We start from the raw sequence: 27498 nt of genomic DNA, 5'->3' as shown, positions 1-27498 counted from the left end.
TTTCTAATTTACATATAGAAAAAAATTGAACCAAGGAAAGCTTAAGTGACTTGCCGAAGGCATGACAACAGGTCTATGACAGAACCATATTAAGGACTGAGGGAGTTCAACACCATTCCAGATCAGACACCAGTAAGAAGTGATCATATTAGCTAGCTTTCAACGGTTCACTGAACTGATACATTTTTCTAGGGGCTGCCCTCTCATGTACCAGAATCTCAGCTTTCATTAAAAAAATTAAGTCTCTAGTTCTTATGCAAAAATAAGCTAAAAATATGAACAGAGGTAATGGTGTCTGCTTGAAGAGCTCAAACATATAAACTTCCCCAGTTCATCTCAATAGATTGTTAACACTGAAGTTGAATGATGACACCTTCAGTGTTAAAGATTTCACTGCTGATGTATGCACAAAAAGGATGGGGATAAACAGATTATGAAAATATCCTGCTCAACCCAGAATCTTGCTGCGGTAAATAGAAATAAAGTGTCACTCTTGAATTCTTTCTGTATTAACCCATCCATTAACGTGTGTAACTCTCAGGAAGATTACTTAGATTCCTGGGGCTCTGTCCCGGGTAGGGAGGGGGAGCCAAGGCAAACTCAGTCTGCCTAGCAACCAATAGGGAATGAGATGCCCCTCCCAGGGAGTTCAGGAAAGGGGAGAAGCCATTTTTGAGTCAGTCTGGAGCCAGCCAGGGCAGGACTGGCTGTGTTGGGAGCTGATGAGTCCCAAGCCTGCATGCAGGGTTCCCGCTGAGAACTGGCCTCTAGGGACCTGAAAGCAAGATCCCTCAGCTGGGCTTTTCCCTCTCCACTGATGACTCCCAGTTTGTAGAGTTTTTCTGGGAAACTTCCCCAGCCAGGCCGAGTTAGCCCTCCAGCTCCCTAGGTGTAGGGTTACCATATTTCCACAATCAAAAAAGAGAACACTGGGGGGGAAGCCCTGCCCTAGCCCCGTCCCCCCTCCACCCCCATCCACTCCCTCCCACTTCCCACCCCCTGACTGCCCCCCTCAGAACCCCAACCCCCCCTGCTTCTTGTCCCCTGACTGCCCCTTGCTGAGAACCCCCCACCCTAACTGCCCCCCTAGGACCCTACCTGTCCCTTGACTGCCCCAACCCTTATCCACTCGCATGGTGGCAGGGTTGTAGAAATTTTAGTGGTGCCCAGAACCCCGCCCCCCCACCTGCCTAAGGCTCTGGGAGGGGGGTTGTGTTAGGGGGAAGAGGTCTGGGGTGCAGGAGGGATGCAGGGTGCAGGCTCTGGGATAGAGTTTGGGTACTGGGTGCAGGCTCCGGGCTGGGGCAGGGGGTGGGTGTGCAGGAGGGGGTGAGGGGTGCAGGCTGTAGGATGGAGTTTGGGGGTGGGAGGCAGTGCAAAGGGAGGGTTTGCAGGATTTGGGAGGGAGTTTGAGGGCAGGAGGGGATGTGTGGGAAGGGGGGAGGGCGTTTGGGAGGGAGTTTGGGGATAGGAGGGGATGCAGGGGTGAGGGCTCTGGGTCTGAGGATGAGGGGTTCATGATTCAGGAGAGGGCTCAGGGATGGAGCAGAGGATTAGGGTGTGGGGGGATGAGGGCTGGGGCTGAGGGGTTTGGGGCATTGGAGAGGCTCAGGGCTAGGGTGGAAGGCAGGGTAAGGGCATTACCCTGTCTTCTCATTAGTGGATGGGGACGCTAGGATCCAGGGGCAGCGGACAGCAGTTGCTGGCTCTGGCAGTACAAGCAGGCAAGGGAGAGGCAGGCAGGGAGGGGGAGGCCCATGGGGAGGGGGGGGCGTGCAGGGCGGGTGACAGTTGGAGGCCAGGGACCCATCCAACACTCCCCCGCTCCCTGACTGCCCCCCCTGGACTCCCCTTACCATTCTGGCTCCACGTGTAGGCAAAATATGCTGCCCGGTGGGTCAGTTTGTGTGTTACACAGGGCTGCAGACAGAGGAAGGGGGGAGCAGGGGAGGCCTCTGGCTGCTGGAGGCCAATGGTCACTCTTGTGTTCTTCTCCTTGTTCTGCTGCATCCATTGAAGAGGGGCATGGTCGGTCACGAGGACAAATCTGCGCCCGAGCAGGTAGTAGCGCAATGTTTCCATAGTCCATTTTACAGCAAGGCATTCTCTCTCCACCACTGCATATTTTTGTTCCCTTGGAAGGAATTTCCGACTGAGGTATAGAATTGTGGGTTCCTCCTCCCTGACCATCTGTGATAGAACGGCCCCCAACCCTACTTCCGATGCATCCGTCTGCAGGATAAACTCCTTGGCGAAATCAGGGGCTATCAGTACCGGGTTACTGCAGACGGAAGTCCGTAGGTTTGTGAATGCTTCCTCTGCTGCGTCAGACCATCTCACCAGATCAGGTCCATGGGCTTTCACTAGGTCTGTTAGGGGGCTTGCCCTTGTGGCAAAGTGGGGGATAAATCGTCGGTAATATCCCACCACACCTAGGAATGCCCAGACTTGTTTCTTGCGACTTGGTCGGGGCCAATTTTGGATGGCCTCTAACTTGTTCACTTGGGGTTTTACCAAACCTTTTCCCACAATGTAACCAAGATATTTGGCCTCCGTAAACCCTACAGCGCACTTGGCAGGGTTTGCTGTAAGGCCAGCTCACCTGAAGGTATCGAGGACTGTCTCCACCTTCTCCAGGTGGGTTTCCCAGTCTGGGGTATGAATGACCACATCGTCCAAGTAGGCAGCAGCATAACTTATGCAGGCGTAGTAGCTTGTCCATGAGGCGCTGGAAGGTAGCTGGGGCCCCATGTAGTCCAAAAGGGAGGACAGTATTGGAAAAGACCCTCTGGTGTAGAGAACGCAGTCTTTTCCTTTGCGTCTTCTGCAAGGGGAATCTGCCAGTACCCCTTTGTCAAGTCTAGGGTAGTCAAGTACCGGGCATTACCCAGACAATCCACTAGCTCATCTATGCGAGGTATGGGGTACGCGTCGAACTGGGATACTTTGTTTAGTCGCCGGAAGTCGTTGCAAAATCTTGTGGTCCCATCAGGTTTGAGCACCAGCATGATTGGGCTGGACCACTGACTGTGGGATTCTTCGATGATCCCCAACTCCAGCATTTTTTTTTTTTTACTTCTGCTTTTATTTCCTCCCTTTTGGCCGCTGGCACCTGATAGAGCCTCATTGTTACTCTGGCCCCAGGGTTCGTGACGATGTGGTGATATATCTCGGTTGCTCGACCCGGTTTTGTCGAGAACACATCTTGGTTCCGGAAGATCATTTCAGACACCTCATTCTTCTGGTCTGGTGTTAAATCGGGAGACACTCTCAATTGTTTGGAAGGCTTGTTTTCCTGGGTTAGGTCTTCTGCCTGGTCCCGTCCAAAATTTCCTCTCCCGGGGCTAATCTGCCCAAGATCTAGGGGCCCAGTCTCTGTTGCCTCTACTGGTTCAGAAGCATTAGGGTGGGAGACAGACTCAGGTGCTTCTCTCTCCTGCGTGGCCTCCTTTTCAGCTGCGCGGGTCCGCCTACCTACAAGAGCGACCCTCTGGCTTTGGGTCTGTATACGGGTTCCGAAGGCCTTAGCTGCCCTTCTTTTCCTTTTTGTCTTTCTACCCTGTCTGGGAGTGGAGAACAAATGTGGGGATATTTCAGAGAAGATTGTCAACCCCCAATCTGCTGTGGATGCCTCACCAATTTTAGGGTCCCCATCTTTCTCCAATCCCCCTACTGGGAGTAAGTTTCCAAACCCTTGGAAGTCCCTCCCTATGAGCACTGGGTATGGGAGTTTAGGGACTACACCTGCTGCTACCTCAGTAGTGTTCCCTTGGATCTCGATTTTTACTGGGATGGTGGGGTAGTAACTAACTGTCCCATGGACACATGTTACCCCCGTACATTTAGCCTGCAGCAGTTGACTACGCTTCACGAGCTTCCCTGAGATAAGCATGATAGCACTCCCCGAATCAACCAGTGCCGTGGTCCCTACCCCATTTAGTTTCACTGGTCTGGTATACATATGTGGGGTTAGTGAGACCCCCGCAAGGTGGATTAGGGAGCATGGATCTGCCCAGTACCCCAGGTTACACTGCATAGGCTCCTCAGCATTGGGACACTGTGCAGCTATGTGTCCCCACTCCCCGCAGGCATAACATCTGTAAGGAGCCCTAGGCGTTCCCCGGTCTCTTAGTTTGGGCAGTCTAACGTTACGATCCTCTTCTCCCTCAGTGCTCTTTGTGCCCTCTAATGGGCCTTCAGCCTCTCTCTTTTTCCACCTGGGCCCTCCTGGTGGCCCAGTCACCCAAACTTTAGGGCTTGGTGCTGCTAGTTTAACCCGGGGTGCCTCTTCCTTAACTGGTCGGGTCAGCTCCCTCGCTGCCCTTCGCCTCTCTACCAGGGCGACAACCTTGTCATAGGTGGAGGGTTTGTTCTGGCTTACCCAGGCACGAAGGTCTGGTGGTAGTCCCCTCATGTATCGGTTGATGACCAGAACTGCTAGTATCTCTTCCGGACTCCGGGACTCTGTTTGCAACCACTTTCGTGTGAGATGGATGAGGTCGTACAATTGGGACCGTGGTGTTTTGTCTTCCTGGTACCTCCAACCGTGATACTACTGGGCCCGCACTGCTGTCATTAACCCAGATCTGGCCAGGATCTCTGCTTTCAGCTGGGGGTAATCTGCCGCAGCCTCTTCAGGCAGATTGTGGTAGGCCTTCAGGACCTCCCCACACAGGAATGGGGCAAGGATGCCAGACCACTGATCTCGAGGCCAGGCCTCCCAGAGGGCTGTCCTCTCAAAGGCCAGAAGGTATGCTGCTACATCATCCTCCCGCATCATTTTCTGCAGCTGATGTCTGGCCCGTATGAGCCGCGTCCCATCATGGCTGCGATTCAGCTCTGTAAGGGACTTTACCTGGTTTACCAGTTCCCGCAACATAGCTCGGTCTTGAGCAGCCTGGTCCATCAGCAGGTGATTAGTCTCTTGCTGCAGCTGCACTGCCTCCTGTTGGGCAGCTGCCTGGACACGGGTAGCCTCCTGCTGGGCCGCCGTAGCTTGTATCAGTGCCCGCACTACGTCATCCATTGTGGTGGAAAAAAATAAACCCTCTCCCTTTTTTTGTTTTTTGTTTGTTTGTTTGTGTTTTGTTTTTGTTTTGTTTTTTTAAATCACCCTCCTTCTTCTGCCATGCTGTGCACCCCAAGATCCCACTCTTGACACCAGTGTGACAAAGTTCCTCCTCTGTCTTGGTGGGTCCTACACTTATTGGCGGATTTTCTTGCCTCAGAGATTCACCATGTGGGTTGGGGAACAGCCCAGAGACCTTCCCCTCTGGAAGAACCCACAGTCCAGGTCAATTGGGAGGTTTGGGGGGAACCCGGGCCCGCCCTCTACTCCGGGTTCCAGCTCAGGGCCTTGTGGACTGCAGATGTCTATAGTGCCTCCTGTAACAGCTGCAGGACAGCTACAACTCCCTGGGCTACTTCCCCATGGCCTCCTCCAAAAACCTTCCTTATTCTCACCACAGGACCTTCCTCCTGGTGTCTGATAATGCTTGTGCTCCTCAGTCCTCCAGCAGCACACCCTCTCACTCTCAGCTCCTTGCACCTCTTGCTCCCAGCTCCTCACACTCTCACCACAAACTGAAGTGAGCTCCTTTTAAAACCCAGATGCCCTGATTAGCCTGCCTTAATTGATTCTAGCAGCTTCTTCTTAATTGGCTCCAGATGTCCTAATTAGCCTGCCTGCCTTAACTGGTTCTAGCAGGTTCCTGATTACTCTAGTGCAGCCCCTTTCTCTGGTCACTCAGGGAACAGAAAACTACTCGTCCAGTGACCTGTCTATTTGCCCTCTACCAAACTCCTGTACCCCACTGGTCTGGGTCTGTCACAGTGGTTATAGGTCATCAAGGGTCCCAACAAAGTACATATACCAATGGGACACTAATCTTACATCTACATCAGGTCACGTGACTGGGGAAAGTCCCGGGTATTATCAGCATGGGCACCGGTGTACTTAACAATAGTGTTTTACCTTGTTATGTTATATTTGTCTCCTGTTTAATATAATTGTGTTGAATATATTGTATTTGTTTGTGTTATTTCTTGGCAGTCTTCAACTATCTGGTAAGTAAGTGGGGATTATCCTCTGGTTAGAATTTTCCTCCCAAGCTGCCCCTAGTGACCCTGCCAGGAAGGAGCATGGGGGGGTGGAGGTACCGCCAAATAAATTAATAGAAAAAAAAATACAGAAGATACACCCTGCTGAGTGGATGGCGGGATCCAGAAGAACCCAGGCCTGTCCATCAAAATCTGTAAGCAGATTGGCATTAAAGAAGGTAACCAGGTGGAGAGGGGGCACTACACGTGATTAGTGCAGGCATTGTACCATCTTTACTCAGAGTGGTGAAGGATTACTCACACAAATAGTTCCATAACGGTCAATGGGACTACTCATATGAGTAAACACTCAGTAGTCTGAATAAGTGGTGCACAGTCTAGCCCAAAGGAAACAGACTCCCTAGCTCTCAATACTCTCATACACACAACACTAGCTGAAGTCAATTAGAGTTGTCAGCCCTATATCTTTAGGATACTAGGTTGCTATTTTACTGTACAATTATTTCTCCCTGTAGAGATGTTGCTGTGGGTTAACTGAAGTTTTTTTTCCCCCATCAGAATGAAACCAGCAGTCAGAGGGATAATGTAGCACACATCCTATTTATTTTCAGAAGCTGCTCTCTGACCTGAATTGGTCTCCCTTCTACCAAATATGACATGCTGCAAACCAGTGATAGAGAGATATACAAGAGGCTTCAACTGGGGTGAAAAAAATCAAGTTTTCACCAACTTTTTTCTAATTAATCACTCTTGCCTCCATTTTTCTTCGTTGTCTAAATGTAAAGGCAGAAAACAGCAATTTTGCCATCCAAAGATGTTTGTCAAGGGAAATGGCAATTTTTTTCCGGATCATTTTCATACCCTTTTCAATGCAACAAGAGTAGCTTCCCAGCTACTCTTGCAACAAGTGATGGGCCAAGAAAGTGGTAATCAGAATTCCTGATGAGGGATAGGCTGGAGTTTGGATTTGTAACCAAATCATGGATAGGTTTGGAGTTGACGGAACTGAAATCTCATGAGCTGTTCTCATTATATTATAGTGCTGCCTACAGGCAAATTATTGGACCATTTCCATGAGATTTCCATTACATCCAGACCCAAATACCTCTTCAGAATTCAGGTTCTGCTTCAGGTCGATACAATAAGAGCATGTTCTCTTTCTAAACCACTTGCTGATTAATTTTTTTTTATTTTATTTTTAAACCACACATTTCCTTAGAAATGCAAAGTTGTTTGTGAAACAGTGTGATCCTTCTGATAAAAGTCATCATCGTAAGATGAAAATTTGATTGCAAATAAAAGTTGCAAATAAATTCACTCTCAGCTTAAGCAAGATTACTGATTATTAAAAGAGAAGTCATCCAGCTAATTTATTTTGCTACCTCAGTACATAATTTTGAATGCCAGGTGAATGTAAGAAACATAATTTATACCTTCCACTTCTGCCATGTCAAAATCTGGAAAGGGAAAATCTTACTGGAAAGAATATCAGCCTGAAGGAACAGAGAGATAAACACTGCAGGTTCCCCTTTTGTAGGAAGGCCAGAAGAGGTTGCAAACCATAGGACCTACAGAAAGCTTAGGAGCTGAAAATTTTAAAATCCTAACCAAGCACTGCAGATGCTGAGATATTCTGTGCAAAAAGCTGCCCCTCCACATGTCTCTCAGCCTCTCCAGCAATTTGACTCTGAGGGCACTCACAGTTTGGCTGTGTAGATTGGAAGTCAGGATGCAACCACTAATGGCAACACACCTCTTCATGCACAATGGCGTTGTGGACACAGGGGACATCCCAGCAACCGACACATGGAAAAGGAGTAGAGATAGCCAGGTTTCCTCTTCCACACCTCCTGCACATTTTTCCGCCTTATTTTCTGAATTTTTTTCTCCTTGCCACACTACAGGTATAGCCTAAGAGCTTGTGTATTGCTATTATGTGATGCAATTGTGAAAAAGGCTAATATTCTGGAATCTATTAACAGGTGTGTCATATGTAAGACATAGGAGGCAATTGGCCCATTCTACTTGGCAGTCGTGAGGCCTCAACTGTTGTAGTGTGTCCAGTCTGAGTGCCACACTTTAGCAGAGATGTGGACAAATTGGAAAGAGTCCGGAGAAGAGCAACACAAATTTTAAAAGGTTTAGAAAATGTGACCTATGAAAACAGGTTAAAAAAACTGAGCATTCTTGAGAAAAGAAGACTGAGAAGAGACCTGATAGCAGTCTTCAGATATGTTAAGGACTGTTATAAAGAGGACAGTGATCACTTGTTCTACATGTCCACTGAAGGTAGGACAAGTTGTAATGGGCTTAATCTGTAGCGAGGGACATTTAGGTTAGATAGTGGGAAAGCTTTCTAACTATAAGGATAGCTAAGCACTGGTATAGGCTTCCAATGGAGGTTGTGGAATCCCCGTCAGAGATTTTTAAGAACAGGTTGGACAAACATCGGTCAGGGATGGTCTAGTTTCACTTGGTCCTGTCTCAGTGCAGGGGACTGGACTTTTGACTTCTCGTGGTCCCTTCCAGCCCTATACGTCTATGATTCTATAAGTTCACTATATGCCACCAGTCAGACAGTTCAGTATGTGGGGACCATTGCTAAATGTTTGTTCAGTAAAGATACCTACAGAAAACACCAATTCAAAAGCTGTAGGATGTGCTAGTTAGAACACAAATAACTGCTAAAAAAAAGTCCTTCCTGGCTCTGTAAACCCAAAACTGAAAGCAAACATGGCTCATGAGATACTAATTCTTATAACAAGACCTAGGACGGAGGAACAATCTCTCTGTTGAGACCATTCTGTGTGAACAGAAGGGAACAACTCTGTGCAGGACAGAGATCACACTTATTATGTACATATAAGAGCCAATGCCTTTCAAGAAATGAGCTGCTATATTCTGCACTAGGTGAAGTAATCTTAAACATAGCCCCAAGCCCAGCACATTTCATTAAGCTAGTTTGGAGATCACAAAAGTGTGGATCCCTGTGGCAAAAATATCCATTGGGAAAATAGGTCACTACCTCCAAGCCAACAGTAGATGGAAAAAGCCACCAGGTGCTACAGTTCTCACCTGACAATCCAGGGGTAGTTCTGTTTATGACCCCAAGACTGAGACTTGACTTGGCAAAGGTCAGACATATCACAGCCCTGTTAATTCCTGTAGATGCATCATCATACTATGAGCATCTTCCCAGTCTTATATGGACTGAGATCTAACCAGAGCTGTCAGAACTATTCCCTAACTTCGGTCAGTTCCTTGGAAAGCACAGATACCACTGTAAAATGAGATCTAAGTGTTATGCACACATTGGTGATACTAGTGACCTAAACATGTCAGCCACCCATACATTTTGGGCAGCTGGGAGGACAAGATGAAGCTCTGAAGAACCCAGCATGCAACAGTCCTTGGGAAAGAGTAAATACTCATTATCACCCTTTAGGACCTCTCCAAGAGGAGAGAACACACCACGATGGGTCATCCTGTAGGTGATTCAACACAGCCTCAATGCAATGGCATCAATAGATGCCAAAAGATCCAACAAAAGCAGTAGAGACATTTTGCCTTCCTCCACCATCACAAGGAGATTGTGGCATGGCAACAATATTGTCTCCACATTACACCCATGCCTTAACCAGGCTAGCAAAGATGAAGGATGTTCATCAGGTAAACATGTGCCTGGTGTTGCTCAAACAGCCTCTTCTCAATAACCTACACCAACTGTTGACGTTGACACCAAGTGTTAGTTTCTTGAGCTGAGGTGTATTTAAGTGTGGCTTCCATCATTCCTTCACATAGGAAGTGTTAACACTTCTTTTTAATAACAGGCATGAGACTGCCCCATAGATCTTTACCAGTCATGAGAGGCAAAGATCCAAATCTCAAATACTCAAGTACAGCTCCATAAATACATCTGAGATCATACTAAAAACAGAGCCAAAGTTCAAGCAGAGAAAATGGTGCATTTCTAATCTTCTACACTGACACTCCTGCATGATGCCAGGCAGACCAGGACTTATCCTGGTCCATCTGTTCATCAAAGTAGACAGAAAACTCCTTGTGAAAAAAAAATGGAGCTCTATAAAATGGTTAAACTAACTCCAACTGTACACTATGCTTACACAAATCTAATACAAAAACTGACAGGAAACACTACTATAGTCTATGACAAGCAACAAAAAAACAAGAACAAAAACAAAAGCTTTCTACTTGAAACATTGCTTCAACGATAAATCTGACTGCAGGCTTAATATTGCCACCAATAATAATACTGAAGAAAAATTCAGAAACATCTTCAAGGACTTCTTTTAGCTCTTATGCCCATTAACCTAGGTTTTCAGAACAGTTATCCCATGCTTTATTGCAAGAATGATTAGATGCCACTCAGACAGCCGTGTGATCCTCTACTCACCTTCTTTTATACAGAGACACCATGCAACGAAAATACATGCAATGCTCCACCATTATTCAACTTGCAGGCATCTAAATCCTGTTTGTTTTATAGAAGCTATTAACAGTGCAGCTCTTGTGCTCCTGGCATAATTGCTAATACAGCCCTCAGCTAGGTAATGGGTGGGTGTCCCTGGTTAACAAGGCGGGCACAATAGCATCCAGGTTGCTACATGTCATGAAACATTTAAACTAAGCTTCACATACAAGAGATGTAGAACAGGTGTGACACACCAGATTACTAATAAGAGACTGACATGGATCAAGGTTACAAAAGCATGGATCATGGCAGATGGCAGTACACATTAATTCTTGTGGCTGCTGTAAAGTAGTAAAGTCTAGAAATAATTCTCAATCCCCCCCATCCCCTCCCCCACACACACTTCTGTCTTATTTCAAAGAGTTTCTCAAACAGTGTGGAAGACCCACATTTGAACATTTGCTCAAAGCCTTCCTAATCATCTTTTAAAAAAAATGTGTCAGTGTGTATGAACTTCCCTATATCCCAGGGCACATTACTGTGGAGGAAGAATAGGAAAGTATACTGCACACTTAATTGTTTCTGTAGGCTGAGCTCACAGCAGACACCAGAGGCTCTTTGCATCCTCCATCCCCCCCTCCCCATAAGCTCCCCGTGTGCATCCCCTTTAATGACCCCTGTGACATTCTATAGTTTGGGGGAGCATCCTGGAACCCCATATTCCTCATTTTTATATAATCCTGATCTTACATATAAAGCATGTAATGCATCAGGGGAAAGTTTATGATCTGCTGAAAGTCATTTCTCTATCCATATTATATATCTATCATTAATGCATATGAAGTTATGAGACTTGTGTTGTATGGTGGTCACTAAAACATGCTATAAGTTGGGGAATCAGCCAGACATTAGCTTCCCAGAGGCAACAGCAAGGAAAGTAACCAACACCCGGGCAGGATATCAATCAACCCATCAACAACCATTGTCCAACAAGGTAGCTACAATGCAATGACTCACCTGCATGAGTCCACACCAGGGGAATTGCTCAACCTTGCTGGAAGACTCAGCATTGCCCCAGACATGCCTGGACTTGTATTTTCCAAGCACATGGACTGAGGGTATAAAACAGAGTAGCCATATGGTTGGCCCCTTCTCCTGCCCCCACCTATGCTGTAAGCAATTAAGACACTCAGAAGAAAAGACTCCAACAGAGGAGATTGGCACACATTTCAAGGGTGAAATCTGTATAATAAGGACTGCAATATCCAGTGGGGTGAGAAAAACTGCTTAATCTAGTTGTTGCCCAATCTAATAGTGTTGAGAGTTTAGACTGCTTGCTTGTATTTTATTTCTTTTGGTAATTAACTCTGACTTTTTGCCTACCACTTAATATCACTTAAAACAGTGATGGGCAATCTGCGGCCCATCAGGGTAATTCACTGGCAGGCCATGAGACAGTTTGTTTACATTGACTGTCCACAGGCACAGCCACTCGCAGCTCCCAGCGGCTGTGGTTCACCGTTCCTGACCAATGGAAGCTGCAGGAAATGGCGTGGGCCAGAGGCACATGCTGGTCACCACTTCCCACAACTCCCATTAGGTGGGAATGGCAAACCGCAGCCACTGGGAGCTGCGCGCGGCCATGCCTGCAGACAGTCAATGTAAACAGTCTTGCGTCCCACCAGCGAATTACCCTGGCAGGCCGTGTGCCGTCCATGGGCCGCAGGTTGCCCACCACTGACTTAGAATCTACCTTTTATAGTCAATAAATTTGTTTTACTGTTTATCTTTACCAGTGAGTTTGTATGAGGTGAGTGGCAAATCTGCTCCAGTTTGACAAAGGCTGGTGTATGTCCATGTAATGAACTGATTAATATATCTACATTGCTCGTTTTGAGCAGAGCAAAACAGTATATTCCTGAGGTACAGTGCTGGGAGGATTTGACTCTGGTGCCTTTCCTTGGTGTGATTCATGAGTGGCTCTGTGAGCATTCATGCAATCTAGCTGGGTATGGGGCTCCACATTCTGTTGTGCTGAGTGATAACAGTGCTTGGAGGGGTTTGCTGCTGGTCACTAGCAAAGCATTGTGATAGACAGCCCAGGCTGGAGAGAGTTCAGGGGGCACAGCGGTCCCACAGTCCCAGGCTTCACCCCGGGGGGGGATCCTATCACACCCTCTATTGCCCCTCTCCCACCCCACACCAGGATCCCACATTTTCCCCCCATTCCAGAGCCTGTGTGCACCCCCATTTCCCACATTCCCCTCCATGGCCCTCCTATCCCCCTTTATCCCCTCTTCCCCTCATACCAAGATACCCCACTCTCCCACCTGCCAGAGACTTTAAGTGCCCCCCATTCCTCCCCATGCCAGGGAATCTATGTGCCCTCCTATTCCCTCTTCCCTCCTATGCCAGGGGTCACCCATTCACCCCTCCAAGCCCAGGACTTTGTGATCCCCTCTATTCCTCCCTATATCTGGGTCCCCTATTCTCTCCTCCATACCAGGGGCTCAGGGTGCACCCCCATCATTCCCCATCCGCCTCACCATTCTTATTCTCTTATTTCTATTTCAGGGTGTCGGCAGTTTTAAACTGTATTGGCAAGTGGTCTTGGGAAGTGGTCTTATACTGGAATCTCTTAATGGCTTCTATCATCCTGTCCTTTCATCTATAGACAATTACAGAGGTGGCTGAAGACGCTTGGTCTGCTAACCAGATGTCAGATGTCCCAGGTATTTCCCCCGTTTTTCACCAACACCAATAGGATTCTGCTCACTGATGCCTAGCACATTCCCTGAAAATTGGGGATTGATCAGATGGAGCATTCAAAAATTTTGCATTAGAAACAAATATCTAAACAGATAAATACTGTTGAGTGGAATGCAAGGTCCGACAAGGTGAGCCAATTTAAGGAGCCCAATCAACCTGAAATGTAGTTATTTTCAAAAAGTAAGATGTGTTTGGGGCCTAGCACCGGGGGCCCAAATCCTCATGTGGTGCTGCTACCACAGAACAAATAATAAATATTAATAAGTTGTAGGTACTACACTGGAACCTGAGTGGTTTATCAATCACTTTTTCCTACTGTTTTGCCAATGTCCTTTGTTACAGTGTGAAAGACCCACACATACTAGAGAGACTGACTGAATATACAGGAAAAACAGTGAAACAAAAGGCTGTTAACTTGGGGGGGAGGGAGGTAAAAAAGTAAAAGTAATTGAGAAATGGTGGCAGATATTTACTCTCTAATTCCTTTCAGTTATTGTGATCTTAAGTGTCACTTATAACAACAGGGCATAAAACACTGTCAGGAAGACTCCAAATGCAGAGGGACTGCCAAGGTCCCACTGCACAAAGAGACAGACTGCAGACAAGCCTTGCACTAGCTCCAATATAACATGAGGGGGATTTACTAGAGTGTGCGGGGGAAGGGACAGCTGCTTTAACAAAACCCCACTGCAGAGGAGCAACCCAGGGTCTACAGTCCTTCCTGTAGTCCAGAGGTGGGCAAACTATGGCCCGCAGGCAACATCCGGTCCACGGGACTGTCCTACCCAGCCCCCGAGCTCCTGGCCCGGAGGCTAGCCCCCAGCCCTTCCCCTACTGTCCCTCCTCCCCTGCAGCCTCACATCGCTCACTCCACTGCCGGCGCAATGCTCTGGGCAGTGGGGCTGTGAGCTCCTGGGGCAGCACAGCTGCAGAGCCTGGCCTGATGCGGTGCTCTATGCTGCGTGGTGGTGGTGGCGGCGGCATGGCACGGCTCCAGCCAGGCGGCATGGCTGCAACACCGCCAGCCACTGGTGCTCCAGGCAGCGCAGTAAGGGGGCACGGAGCAGGGGGAGCTGGATAGAGGGCAGGGGAGTTCGGGGCGGTGGTCAGGAGGTGGGGGTGTGGATAGGAGTCAGGGTGGTTGGGGGGGAACAGGGGGTTGAATGGGGGCAGGGGTCCTGGAGGGGCAGTCAGGGAACAGGGAGAAGGGGTGGTTGGATGGGGCAGCAGGGGCAGGGGTCCCAGAGGGGCCGTCAGGTAACAGGGGTGGTTGGATGGGGCAGGAGTCCCGGGGGGTGGGGGGGTGGGGGCACAGATAGGAGGTGGGGCCAGGCCACAACCCTCTCCCCTAACCAGCCCTCCATACAATTTATGAAACCCAATGCAACCCTCAGGCCAAAAAGTTTGCCATTCCCTGCTGTAGTCTGAAGGCTGCAGTATCAGTCCAAGCAGTGACCCCTGTGGTGATCTCCAGGAGACAGCAAGTGAAGGGAGAGATGACCTGATAATAGCACAGTCATAGCCAAAGAACCAAAAACATGAGAAGCTGACACCCTTCTTTGGAATAAGCAGATATTTTCTTAAAACTGCTGATGTTTTTCATAGGTCATCCTTCCTAGTGGCTTCCTGTTCTGCAACTCTGTCTGTAGAAACACAGGCACAGAGTAAGCAGCAATAATGTTGTTGCCATATATATTCTTCATAGTGAAAGCTGCTTTATTGCTCTGTGCTGAATCAGCAGGGTTCTGGGTTTCTCTCTCTCTCTCTCTCTCTCTTTTTTGTGTTTTTTTTTTTTTTTTGGTCTTTCACCAAACCGCAACCTTTTGAAGACACAACCACCCCCAGTTTCCTTACACTGAGAACTCACTTCCGACTCAGCCTCTGACTTATTCTAGGTGCTGCTAGCAGCATACAACTCATTCATTCATCTTTTTTTGGGTCAAATGTGGGAGAAGAGGCAAAAGTGCCATGTGAACTAATATGAGTGAGCAATGACAAAGCAAATATGTTTAAACAGCAATTCCTGGGCATTAGCAAAACTAGAGAGAAAGCACCAATGGTACTGCGAATACATGACAAGCTTAGAACGCTCCCACATTGTGAGAAGAAACAACTGAACTGGTGAGAAATGAAGATTGGTGAATCAATAACAGTGATACTCACGCATATCACCGAAAGCCCCTTTTGTAACATTTGTGGCTTTCAATACCGTCACAGTTAATTTGTGCGAATACTGGTGTTCCACCTGGAAATCAAATGGCATGTGGTTAAACAGGAAATAAAACTCCCAAAACAGAAATAAATTGTCAAAATAGCTTTCATTTGTCCAAGGAGCAGCAAAAAGAAAAATCCCCTATTCAAAATGTAAGAGAAATGCATACAGGAAAGAACATCTTACAGCTGATCTGCACCCTTTAATTTCTTGTAGCTTTACTGAAAGCTAAGACAATGCATTACATGTAGCCTGATGTTCCTTCAGCCACTCCTACACAACATGTTTTTCCTCCCACACTTTTTTTTAAATTTTAGTTTCAATTAATAACACTCCTCCTCTCCAAGCTTGGTACCTGCTATGAGGCATTTAATTAGTCAATGACAGCTTACCAAGAAGTGAAAAGCTATTTTGCAAGATGTATTATTTTAGTTTGTGTTTTTAACTCCCTTTCAACAATAAAAATGATACAATTATACCTAAATAATGTTGCTGAATATATATGTATATTGTGCATATACCGTATGCGTATAGTTATGCATACAGAGTGTATATGTCCCATGTGTATCAAAATTCAGAGCATAAAGAGACCCTAGCAGAGTAACAGTGAAGAGTGAACACGAAAGTTCACCAATTCAGTTATGCTTCCAGAAGTTAGAATCTCATGCAATCTCGGGGACTTCCTGTTTTCTATCAAACTCTGAAACTTCAAGAGAAACCTCTCTCATGGTATGTCAGCACTCCCAATGCCATAGTGCCTGAATGGAACCAGGAAGTCTAGAGACATGAAAATAGGAGGAAAAAAGTGACAGCCTTAATTTTGCTGAGCCTCAAAATCTGGTTCAGGTCTGTTCTTATTTCATCCATCTAGCCCTCCAATTTGCCCATCCCTGTTATATTGTGGCACTGAAAGCTCGTTCCATATTTTATGAGCATTGTCATTATGTATGACAATGTAGAAAACATAGAATGCATGGCCCTGACCTAAATAATTTATAGCCCATACACATGACATATGGGCAACAAAGCACAGGTCTGGGAGTTGGGAGACCCAAGTTCTGTTCCTGGCTCTGTCACGGACTCCAGTGTGACCTCATATAAATCACTTACATATGCCTGTGACTTAGCTTTCCCTCTGTAAAACAGGAATAATGATATGTAGCCACCTTTGTGAGGTGCATTGAGCACTACTGATGAAATACTGTATACTGCATTATTATTTTACATTTATATGGTAGTAGTGTTTAAAGACCACAATAAGGTTGGGCCCCATTGTGCTAGGCACTATACAAACTTATGATAAATGACAGTCCCTGTAAGCGCTGTCATTAATTCTCTGCATTGATTTCTCAAGACCGTGACTTTTAGATGGCAAAGCTGACTAGCAAACAACTAAGTAACCGTGAGTCAGGGAGAACAGACAAAAACTCAGTAGCCAATCTCAACACATGCTCCTCCTAGCAGTCAGCAGTAAGAAGCTTTGCACAACGTATTGCCAGACCGTAATGACAAAACAAAATGAGAGAGCATTCAGAGTGACTCCAGGAGTATTTCTTCACTACAGAGTTAGCCCAGGGGATCAGCACCCAGGTTTCAGCAGCCTGGGTGCAAGAAGCCACACCACAAAGCCATCCCCAAATTACTGTGTTCTCACCAGTGCTGCACTCCTCCATGTGTCTCACTAGGGCTTCTGAGGCATAACCCATAGTTCTTTGCAGCAGTAAGCTGAGCTGCCCTATGATTCCTTGACAATGGATTGTGAAAAAACTTGTCTGTCCTTCTGGGCACACAGGGAATTGTGGGAGGGCATTGAAGGACCAGCAGCACTTGAATGATTTAACCAATGCCTTCACTGCAAAGTGAGGTTACCAGCCAGAGTGAAAGCAGAACCCAGGTTCTAACCCACATGTTGCGCCGTGCCAGCAAGCCCAGATTGAAAGTAACGCCAAACTCAGATGACAAAAAGAGGGTTGGTGCAACACCCACGTAAGACCTTAGGCTAACTCTGTGGTGAAGACATATCCTAGAAGTTTTAGCATGCCCAGCGCTTTTTGCCTCCCAGGTGCCAAGGCTTAAAAGAAAAAAGAAAAAACAACAACTTCTCCTTATCATTTTGACATTTGCAGCTTAATCGAGCAGTTTTACAAGATAGTTGGGGAAGGGGAGTAACTTTTCATTACTGCCTCTCAGTTTTTGTTTGCTTCTTGATGATACTTTACAACACAATTAATTAGTATATTCTACCTCCACAGGACTCAGGTCTGCTGAACAACATCTGTTTCACCATGTGGTGTTTCTTTATTGATGCTCTTTTAAAGATAGGGTTATAATTAAAAGCAGCAGCCCACAATACATAAACCCACCCACAGATCTCCGCTGCTAGAGAAATTTATCTTTTTGGAGGCCATTACTCTAGAGAACCAAACACCCAGGACCAGAGAAGAAGGATGGACGTTGAAAGTCAATGGGACTTTGTCTCCAACGTGCTTAAGTCATTTCTGAAAATGGAACTTAACTATATAAGTCACTTAGGCCTTGCAACACTGAGCAAAGCAACTTCTAAATACCTCTAAAAACCTGGGCCTTAGGCCTGGTCTACACTACGAGTTTAGGTCAACTTTAGCAGCATTAAATCGAATTAAGCCTGGACACGTTCACACGACGAAGCCCTTTCTTTCGACTTAAGGGGCCATTTAAACCGGTTTCTTTACTCCACCTCCGACGAGGGGATTAGCGATAAAATCGGTCTTAGCGGGTCGGAATTGGGGTAGTGTGGATGGAATTCGACGTTATTGGCCTCCGGGAGCTATCCCACAGTGCTTCATTGTGACTGCTCTGGACAGCACTCTCAACTCAGATGCACTGACCAGGTAGACAGGAAAAGCCCCGCGAACGTTTGAATTTCATTTCCTGTTTGCCCAGCATGGAGAGCACAGGTGACCACGCAGAGCTCATCAGCACAGGTAACCATGATGGAGTCCCAGGATCGCAAAAGAGCTCCAGCATGGACCGAATGGGAGGTACGGGATCTGCTCGCCATATGGGGAGACGAATCAGTGCTAGCTGAACTCCGTAGCAGTAAAAGAAATGGCAAAATATTAGAAAAGGTCTCCAAGGCCATGAAGGACAGAGGCCATAACAGGGACGCACAGCAGTGCCGCGTGAAAATTAAGGAGCTAAGGCAAGCCTACCACAAAGCCAGAGAGGCAAACGGAAGGTCCGGGGCACAGACGCAAACATGCCGCTTCTACGCGGAGCTGCATGCCATGCTAGGGGGTGCAGCCACCACTACCCCAACTGTGTGCTATGACTCCTTCACTGGAGAAACACACAGGGAAGAGGGTTCGGGGTACGAGGAAGAGGAGAATGAAGATAATGTGGATAGCTCACAGCAGCAAGGAAGCGGAGAAACCGGTTTCCCCAACAGCCAGGATAAAGTTATCAAAAGCCATTAAGTAATTTAGGAGCCTGATTCCCATGTTCAAAAGTGACATTTTTGAAGATGGGACTTAGGGGTTTTTAACAATTTTACCTCAATTCCTCTTTCTCCTGCAAAACTAACTAAACCTCTCCAGTGGAAAAGCAGGGAGGAAATCACTCAACCATACAGGCCACCTGGATGGATTATATGAGTCACAGGAATTTCTGCCAGGAATATTCTCCTTCTGATGGCTCAGTCCACTCTGTTGTAAGGTCTGAGGCCTTGTTCTTTGGGTAAGCAGTAGCAGCCATATTAGGAGAGCCATAAACTAAAAGCAGAAAGTCACATCCTCACATTCTATCTAAATTACATTTAAACAATGTAATATCAAGTTGTTAAGAAGGAGACCCTGTTCTAATGGCACCCACTATCCTCAGATAAAGAAACAGATCTTAAGGTGGCTAAAGAAAACTTAGTTTGATAGCATTCTATCTGTCAAGAAATCACTTATTAATAGTTGTGGTTGTGAAATCCTTGTTGATTTATTGTTTGGTCATCATGGTCCCCACCTCCCTATTGTTTATGGGTATAGTATCTGTCTGGTTATTTAATTGTTTGTCTGTTACATAATTAATTTTGCTAGGTGTAAATTAATTTAAGGTGGTGGGGTAAGGTCGGTTAGAGAATTTTGTTACCCTATGTTAGGATTGGTTAGAAAAAAATTAGTATAATGATCAGTTAAGGTACAGCTAACCAGGACTCAAACTTCACTATATAAACGGGGGTCCAAAAGGAAGTTCGTTGGGAACCAACTCCAGGACACAGCCCCAAAGATCAGAGCTGCCAGACTTCAACACTCTGCCAATGACACCATGCAGAAACTGGAGTCCTCCAGATGGACCTGGTCCTGACTGGCCATCAAGAAAAGTTCATCTGTCTTATTGGGAGTGGTGAGCACTGTATGTGTAGTGTGTGAATTCTGTTTTTGGTTACTGTTAATTAATAGAGGTTTTGTAGTATATTACTATGTAAGGCTCTTTCACTGGTAAAAGACCCCGTAAACCCGCAAAAGATTAAGCCCTGAATCCACAGGGAAAGGGTGTTTGCCCGGAGCGCACGGAGTAGTAGAGCCCGGAGCCCACAGAGGGATAAAGTTAGGTGCTTTTCACCTGGAGCCCTAGGAACTGGGAAAGGGTGGGGGTTCCTAAATTAAGAGAGTTATGCCTTGAGCCCTAGGAACTGGGTAAAGGTGGGTGCCCTTGAGTGTGTGAGTAACAGAGAATTTTGTGTGGGTAACACTGTGTACATACAAGCATAGAATTGTCATGAGTACACTCACAGCCATCTCTTTGCACCTCATTCCACACACATACACACTCCTCTCCCTTTCTTGCTACCCCTAGCTTACCCTTTCCTGTCTCTCATCTTAATGTCTTCCTGTCCTCAATAAAAACTCTAGTTAACTTACTTCTTCTCTTACATATGAGGCAAGTAAGTGACAATTATTCACTATTCCTTTTTTAAAAAACTAGTTTGATTACATTTCACTTTCCTACCATTATCCTGGGAATCGGAACAGTGCACTCAAGTTTCATTCAAACTTTTCTGTAAAGTGAACTGGTTTTGAATAAGAATCTTCTGTGCCTGTTGAGAAATTCAAATGGTTTCATATTTTTTTAAAAGGTGCCCATTACCATTCACGCATGGAGATGCTGAGTCACATAATTTAATCTGAAGACAAAATGTAACCGTGCACAAAACATACATCAAAGCATTCTGACTTACATCAATTGTATAACATTTTTACTTCCTTGGTACCAAATAGGAAATTTAATCAGATAATTGGGCTAGGGAGGAAAGGGATTGTTTTGTTTAAACAACTTTTATAAAGTACATTTCCTTCTTTCAAAGGGACACTGTAAACTTTAAAAAAAAAAATCCACACTCGAGGCTATACATATTTTACCTATTATTCTTTCAATCAACACCTAAACATCAATATAACTGGAGAAAGGTTACAGGGAGGAAAATTATTTCTCTAATTTCTGTGCTTCTAACAGTGCAGTTTCACTAACTTCCTGTAAACTCAATAACTCACTCAGTCAATTTCCCCTTCTATTTATGGGTGAGGCTTTCATGAAAAAGAAAAGGGACAACATTTAAAAACTAGGAAAAGATTACTCCTAAAGTTCAGGATTTTGATTATGCTTTTCTGTGAAATTTCACTTTACAACCAAAAAGTCATGAAAATTATGTCTCATTTTAACTCCTATTAACTCTTTTATTGACAATGAACTATGGTTCAACAGGAGAGGAGAAATTTAACTACATTTTGTTTTAAAAACTGCACTTTCCCATTATATTTCTGTCCCATGACAGCAGTCCTACCAAACTTCTCTGAGCAGCTAAATGAAATATAATCTAATGCCCTGATTCAATGAAGTTCTAAAGTATGTTCTTAATTTTAAGCACATGAGTAATCCCACTGACCTCAAGGAGCTACTCAGGTACTTTAAATTGAGCATGTTTTGTTTTGTTGTAAATATCTCAAACAGCTGCATCACAGATATTTGAGCAGGTTTGACATTCCATCCAGGAGAGCACAGCGATACACATACATAGTAGCCATCCGATTACAAACAGCAATCTTCAGAGTTGGCAGGCCATTTTAAACTCTATTAAATAATGCTGCCTGCCAACCTGAGACTGGCATCACAACAGCCTTCACAAAACTTCAGCATGAATAAAACACGTGCTTGACATCCGTTGGCTGCAGACTCATTTAAAGGATGTGACTATAGGGGGAGAAACCACATAGTTGATAAGCGATCATTTCAAGGAAACATGTGCTGTATTTTAGCAACTCAGAAATTCAACATTATGACAAGTATATTGGTAACTACCTCTGAACACACACTGCTTTTCCTGCTGTAACAGGTTTCCCAGAGTTACGAACAATATGTGATCTTATGAACACATCCTGCTTATGTTAGTGATTCCAGTTCAGATGGGATTTGTGATTCCATTGTTCAATGTGCAAAGTTTTAGTTATTTATAGACTAAGTTTGTAGGCGAAGTTGAAGGATTCAAGTAAGGGCCTTCCCTTGACTTCAATAGACTTTGGTTCAGGTGTTAAATTATTTTCAATTTATCACGCCAGTCAAGATTGCGAGAAAAAATCACTTTTAAGAGAAAGTTAAACACATTTGGTGTTGCATTTGTAAAAAATTGGTGAACGCTTCTGCTCTCAGTTCTATCTGACAATCAATTCATGAGAATATTAATAGGAGGAAATATAACTATCAAATTATCAAAGCACCGTATGACTGAACTGTTTATGAGTCTTGAATCCAAAAGTCGTTAAAATTATGATAATTTACAATTAATGTCTAAGGTAATATTTGAAAAGGGCCTACGTGACGTAGGAGCGTAAGTTCTATTTTCAAAGGCGAGTTGGTGCAGAGGCTCCAGCTAGCCACCTGAGCTTGGACCCACCCAACCCCTGGGTCCGAGCTCAGGTGGCTAGCCAAGCCTTCACTGGTGTTGCAATGTCCATGCTGCTATTTTTAGCATGCTAGCTTGTGCCAAGCTAGTGCTAGTCTGTCTACCCAAGCTGTGAGGCTCACCTCCAGCTGCAGTGTAGACATATCCTTGGGAGCTTTGGAAAATTTTACAAAAATATCAATAATATCTATCAAATTTCATTTTAAATAAAATTCCCCTAAATCTATTCTTAATTAACCCAAACCCATACTGAGTCTTTCAAGTTTCATGATGATACTAACACTATACAGTTATTGCTAGTAACTGCTTGCAACAGATGATGCACAATACAACATGCATAGGAAAGTCAAATGTACTCACTGTAATGTGTTGAAATGGATCTATACAAGACATTTTTGGTTGAGATCTTATATGCAGGTATCACAATCAAAGATCTTATTCTTTATGGATCCAATTTCACAATGGACAGACTTCAACGGGTTTCCAAAGTGGACCGTAATACCACAGCTCCTTTCATCACTGCATAATGAACAAAGACCCGTGGTTAAAAATAACATTTACCTTCTAAAACATATTTTCTAATAGAGCAGAGTAACCACCTAGGTTGAAAAGGGTTCCCAAAATTCAGACTTTTAATGAAGACCTGAATTTTGAGATAAACTGAGGATATAAAGATTTCAATCCAGTATAATCTTGATTAGCCATGTTTCTCATGTGATTCCACCCACCTCAATGCAAGTGAATGTTTTGCTCAGCTGCGATTATCCAGAATGTCATGTATCAAAGTGTTTCTCATGTCCTTGCAGCCTTACAGATTAATGAAACAGTACAGTACAATTAGATATATCAGTTATGTACATTCATATACATATACTAAGTATAAATATTATTTAAGATACAGTTCAATCATTTAGCTAACAGTTTTCTTAATGTTCGAATGCAAATTCTCAGTAGCTACCATGTGTACATTTGGTTCCTTATTAGAGGCCAGTTTTTGCTTTAGGCAGGTGCACAGGAGTGTGTGGAAAAAGGACATATGCAGGCCTTTCCTCCAGGGCCGGCTCTGGCTTTTTTGCCGCCCCAGACAAAAAAGCCTCCGGCTGCCGCCGCCCCCCCCCCCCCGCCCCCGCACGGCAGGGGAGGGCGTCGGGGGGAGGGCGGCCGGAGCCCTGTGGGGAGGGCGGTGAGCCCCGGCCGGGGCTCTGCTCTCCCTGGCGGCCGGGGAGAGGGTGCCGGGGGGGGGGGGGAGCGCGGCCGGAGTCCGGCTGGAGCCCTGGGAGGAGGGCGGAGTGCCCGGCCGCGGCTCCGCTCTCCCTGGCTGGGGCTCCGCTCTCCCCGGCAGCCAGAGCGCTGGGGGGAGGGCGAAGTGCCCCGCTGGAGCTTCGCTCTCCCCGGCGGCCAGAGCGCCGGGGAGAGGGCGGCGAGCCCCGGCCGTGGCCCTGCTCTCCCCGGCGGCCGGAGCCGGAGCACCGCACCGCTCCGCCCCCCTCCAGGTGCTGCCCCAAGCACAAGCTTGGTGGGCTGGTGCCTGGAGCCGGCCCTACTTTCCTTGCACAGGGAGAAATGCCAGGCTGTGTCCTGCATGCACACTAGAAGGTACAAGTTGCCCCAAAAAGGGCAAAGCAAAGCTGGCCATTCAATGAGATGGTGAAGCATGCACACTCCCCTGGTGGTTCTGGATGCTCTGTGAGGCATCGTGCCTCCTGAGGAGGTGGGGCAGAAAAGGCAGGCAGTGGGGAGGAGCTGAAGAGCTAGCTTAGGAGGTAGCCAGGAGGACAATTGGATGTTTGCAGTACAAAGAATTCTGCAATTCTTTGGAGGTAATAAGTGGTTCCCATCAGGCTATTTTAATGCTTGCCAAAAGCAAAGGTGGTGCTAGAGGCTTCAGCTCAAATCACACATTCCCAAGGTCTTATATAACCACATCTAAAAAAAGAAAAGAAATAACCAAAAATTAATGGATCACTGCAGCTATTCAGCAGCTACCTTGGGTGGCACAATATTGCTCCTTTCAAGATTTCCATTGTAACTATGAACTAGCAGCAACTGTTTTCCTTGCAATTAGTGCAGAGCTCTACTCAAGTGAATAGGATGTCAATTGGGGCCATACAACCCTTCCCCCCCACCCCCCCAAAAATTCTTTATACAGAAGCACTGAGCCAAACAAAAAGAAGCTACTGTAATATTAATTTAGGAATTGCCATAGTTAGAGATTGCCAAAAGCCCTGAAGAATAAGAGTTTATATCCCTTCCAAAACTCTTGGTATACTTTAATACTTACTATAACAATTTTGGACATTTTTGTTGTTTATATAAACGTTAAATCCCTTCTTTATTCCTGTTAAACTCAATAACTTGTTGCAACAAGTTCTTCAATGCATTGTGTGAAAAATTAAGGCCATCTGAATCAGAAAGGCAGGGGTTAATGTAATTTCATTCATAGTTTTAATGCTGAGGCAGCTCAATTGCTGGGAGAGAGGAAAGAATAATCTCTCTATAACTGAGAGGAAATATCTATTCATACTTAGTTTAATTCTAAGACCCCCCAATGCACAAATACATCTTTTCATATCCTTATTTTAATCTGGACTAAATTAACTGCAGTAGAAAGATCATTCAATTCATTTTTTTCATCCAGATCAATCAAATTTGTCACGGTCACACAAGTGGGCAGAATTTAACTGAAGTAGCACCCACCTACATCAGCAACATGTGTGGCCCAGTGTTTCTGTCTAAGAGTCTGTTTATTTTTCCCTTGGGTCCTACCGAAAAGGAGCAGTAAAACACTCCACTGTCTTTTTAAATTAAGCCTCAATAAATTAGTTAAGGAAATGTTGTGAATTTCAAAGGAGCTCAGGAAGAACATAAAATAAAGGGTATTCAATAACTGTAACCAAAAGGAAGTTTAGGAGCTATAAAACAGGGAACTTGCGGCCTTCTGAGACAGCAGCCAACTACCAACAAGTTAACATGGGTCAGCAAAAAAAGACTGTACTAAAGTGAGGAAATTGGAATCAGGAAGCTGCTGTAAGTTTGAGACTTAAGAGAAGATTTTCAAAGGCACAGGCACCCATCTCCCATTGCCTTTCAATGAAAGCCAGGCACCCCTGTCTTTTATGCCTTTGGAAATCTCCCCATAACAATTTAGTCAAAAGCCTGGTCTACATTTGAAAGTTATACTGGAGTTACTAAGTTGATTCAGGGTGTAATTTTTTACCAATACAATCATACCAGTACCAACCTTAGTATGGGCACAGTTGTAATGTTATAAAGGTATCTTATACTGGTATAGCTAGTCCCATTTGCCTACAGGAAAAGCGATATTAAAGGTGGAGCTGGTAGCGTCATATTATTGAGGTTGGTTTACACTTCCCATTATAAGACCCCGTTATCAATTATTTATAATTTGGCCAAACTAACTGTTCAGGGTGAAATTTTTCGTGCTGAGTGTCTGCCCCAGTCTGACTTGTTTTAGAAAAATGTCTGCCAAAACTGTTCAGTCATTTCTGAGAACGACGCTAGGAAACAATATGTAGTTTTGCCCCTGGTCAAAACTTGTGGCAACCTTTTCCTTGAAAAATCTCTAGTGCCCTCATGCTTTGGAGCAGAAATTTGAAGGTTGGAAAGGGATCACCTTTATCCCAGGGATGTGCATTTTGCTGTCCTCATGAAAATCCACTCAAATTTGGCTGATAAGCCTTTGAAAAACTGCTGTTTTCACACGCTCAATACATCCACTCTTCTTCTCTGATGGACCGCAACTTTGTTGTGGTGGAGAGGCTTGTGTGGGCTAAAGACCCTCAGAGCTACATCTGGAACTTTCATATGCCAGGTAGGGTCCCCCTTGGTGAGCACATCCAAGGCTAATCTGATTAGCCACCACTGATTAACCAAATTTCACAAGACCCAGTAGTGGATCAGACGCATATAGAAAACCTTTTAATACTCTGCGGCTGTGAAGGTGAATGAGGGCTGCAGCAGGAGGGAGACCCCGGTTGTCTTGAATCTTCTTACCACTGTGTCAGGGTTTTCCTCCTGTCAAGTCTTGTGTGGTCACCACCTGCGCACCGGTTTCTCCACGTTACAAGATTTCACGTGCCAAAGAGCTCACACCCGCACAAAGCCCTGCGGTGACAGATGAGTGGCAGTGAAGACAAGAGCAGTGATCTCTAGGAGTTTTTAGTCACAAATCTGCATGCAGGCAGCAGCCGTGTGACAGTCATCTTCTGCTTGAATGAGACAGAAGTGCATTTCAGCAGCAGCGACTGTGACTTAGCAGGCCTTTTTAGGATCCCCTCTGCTCACCCCAAATGGGGAAGGGGCTAGAAAAGGTGCTGTAAACATAGGTCATCTCACACTCTTCCGATTGGATGGCCACATCTAGTGGGATCACTCAACTCCGCGGCCGAAACATAAGATATAAGACAATGAATTTTGCCACCTGTAATGTCCCCACCCTATGGATTCTCAGCACAGTGAATGTCCAGAAAGAAGAACTGCCATAATTGCCAGCAAGCTGGCAAGACTCAACATTGACATTGAAGCTCTTAGTGAGACACACCGGGCTGATGAGGGCCAATTAAAAGAGGATGAAGGTGGCTACACCTTCTTTTCAAAAGGAAAGCCACCTGAAGAGAGATGCATTCACGGGATTGGCTTTGCCATCAAAAATAAAATCACCAGTCAGCTTTTGGAGCATCCCATGGGGATCAACGAGCATCTCATGACTCTTCGACTCAAGCTCAGCAACAACCAATATGCCATGGCTATCAGCACATATGGCCCAACACTCGATAACGAGGAAGACAAGGAACAGTTTTATGGCATTCTTGATGGAGTCCTCACAGCCACACTTAAGGTAAACAAACTTATCCTCCTGGGAGATTTCAATGCCAGAGTCAGATGGGACTCCCAACCCTGGAGCAGCAAAATAGGCAAAAAAGGGGTGGATAATGTAAACCCCAATGGTCTTCTCCTCAGCAAATGTGTGGAGCATGATGTGCTCATCACAAATACCATCTTTAGGCAGAGTAACAAATTTAAGACCACATGGAAACATCCTCTGTCCAAACAATGGCACCTTCCTGACTATGTCACAGT

The 27498-nt window shown here is 45.6% G+C and overlaps 1 protein-coding gene across 2 annotated transcripts in view; it reads right to left on the bottom strand.

The window, feature by feature from the left end:
• Positions 1-27498, bottom strand: part of PLA2G4A (phospholipase A2 group IVA) — a 136695-nt gene that overhangs the window by 84114 nt on the left and 25083 nt on the right. Inside the window, exons 2-3 of one of the 2 annotated variants that reach the window (XM_054037838.1) lie at positions 22759-22917; positions 15425-15506 (exon numbers count right to left, since the gene is read on the bottom strand). In XM_054037838.1, coding sequence (XP_053893813.1) covers positions 15425-15506; positions 22759-22791 — 115 coding nt within the window. In that variant the 5' untranslated portion in view covers positions 22792-22917. The remainder of the gene's footprint in view (positions 1-15424; positions 15507-22758; positions 22918-27498) is intronic. The other variant, XM_054037839.1, reaches the window with a different exon arrangement.

The sequence above is a fragment of the Malaclemys terrapin genome, chromosome 8 (assembly GCF_027887155.1).
Source record: "Malaclemys terrapin pileata isolate rMalTer1 chromosome 8, rMalTer1.hap1, whole genome shotgun sequence".
Classification (NCBI taxonomy): Eukaryota; Metazoa; Chordata; order Testudines; family Emydidae; genus Malaclemys; species Malaclemys terrapin.
This window is presented reverse-complemented; position numbering and strand designations above follow the sequence as displayed.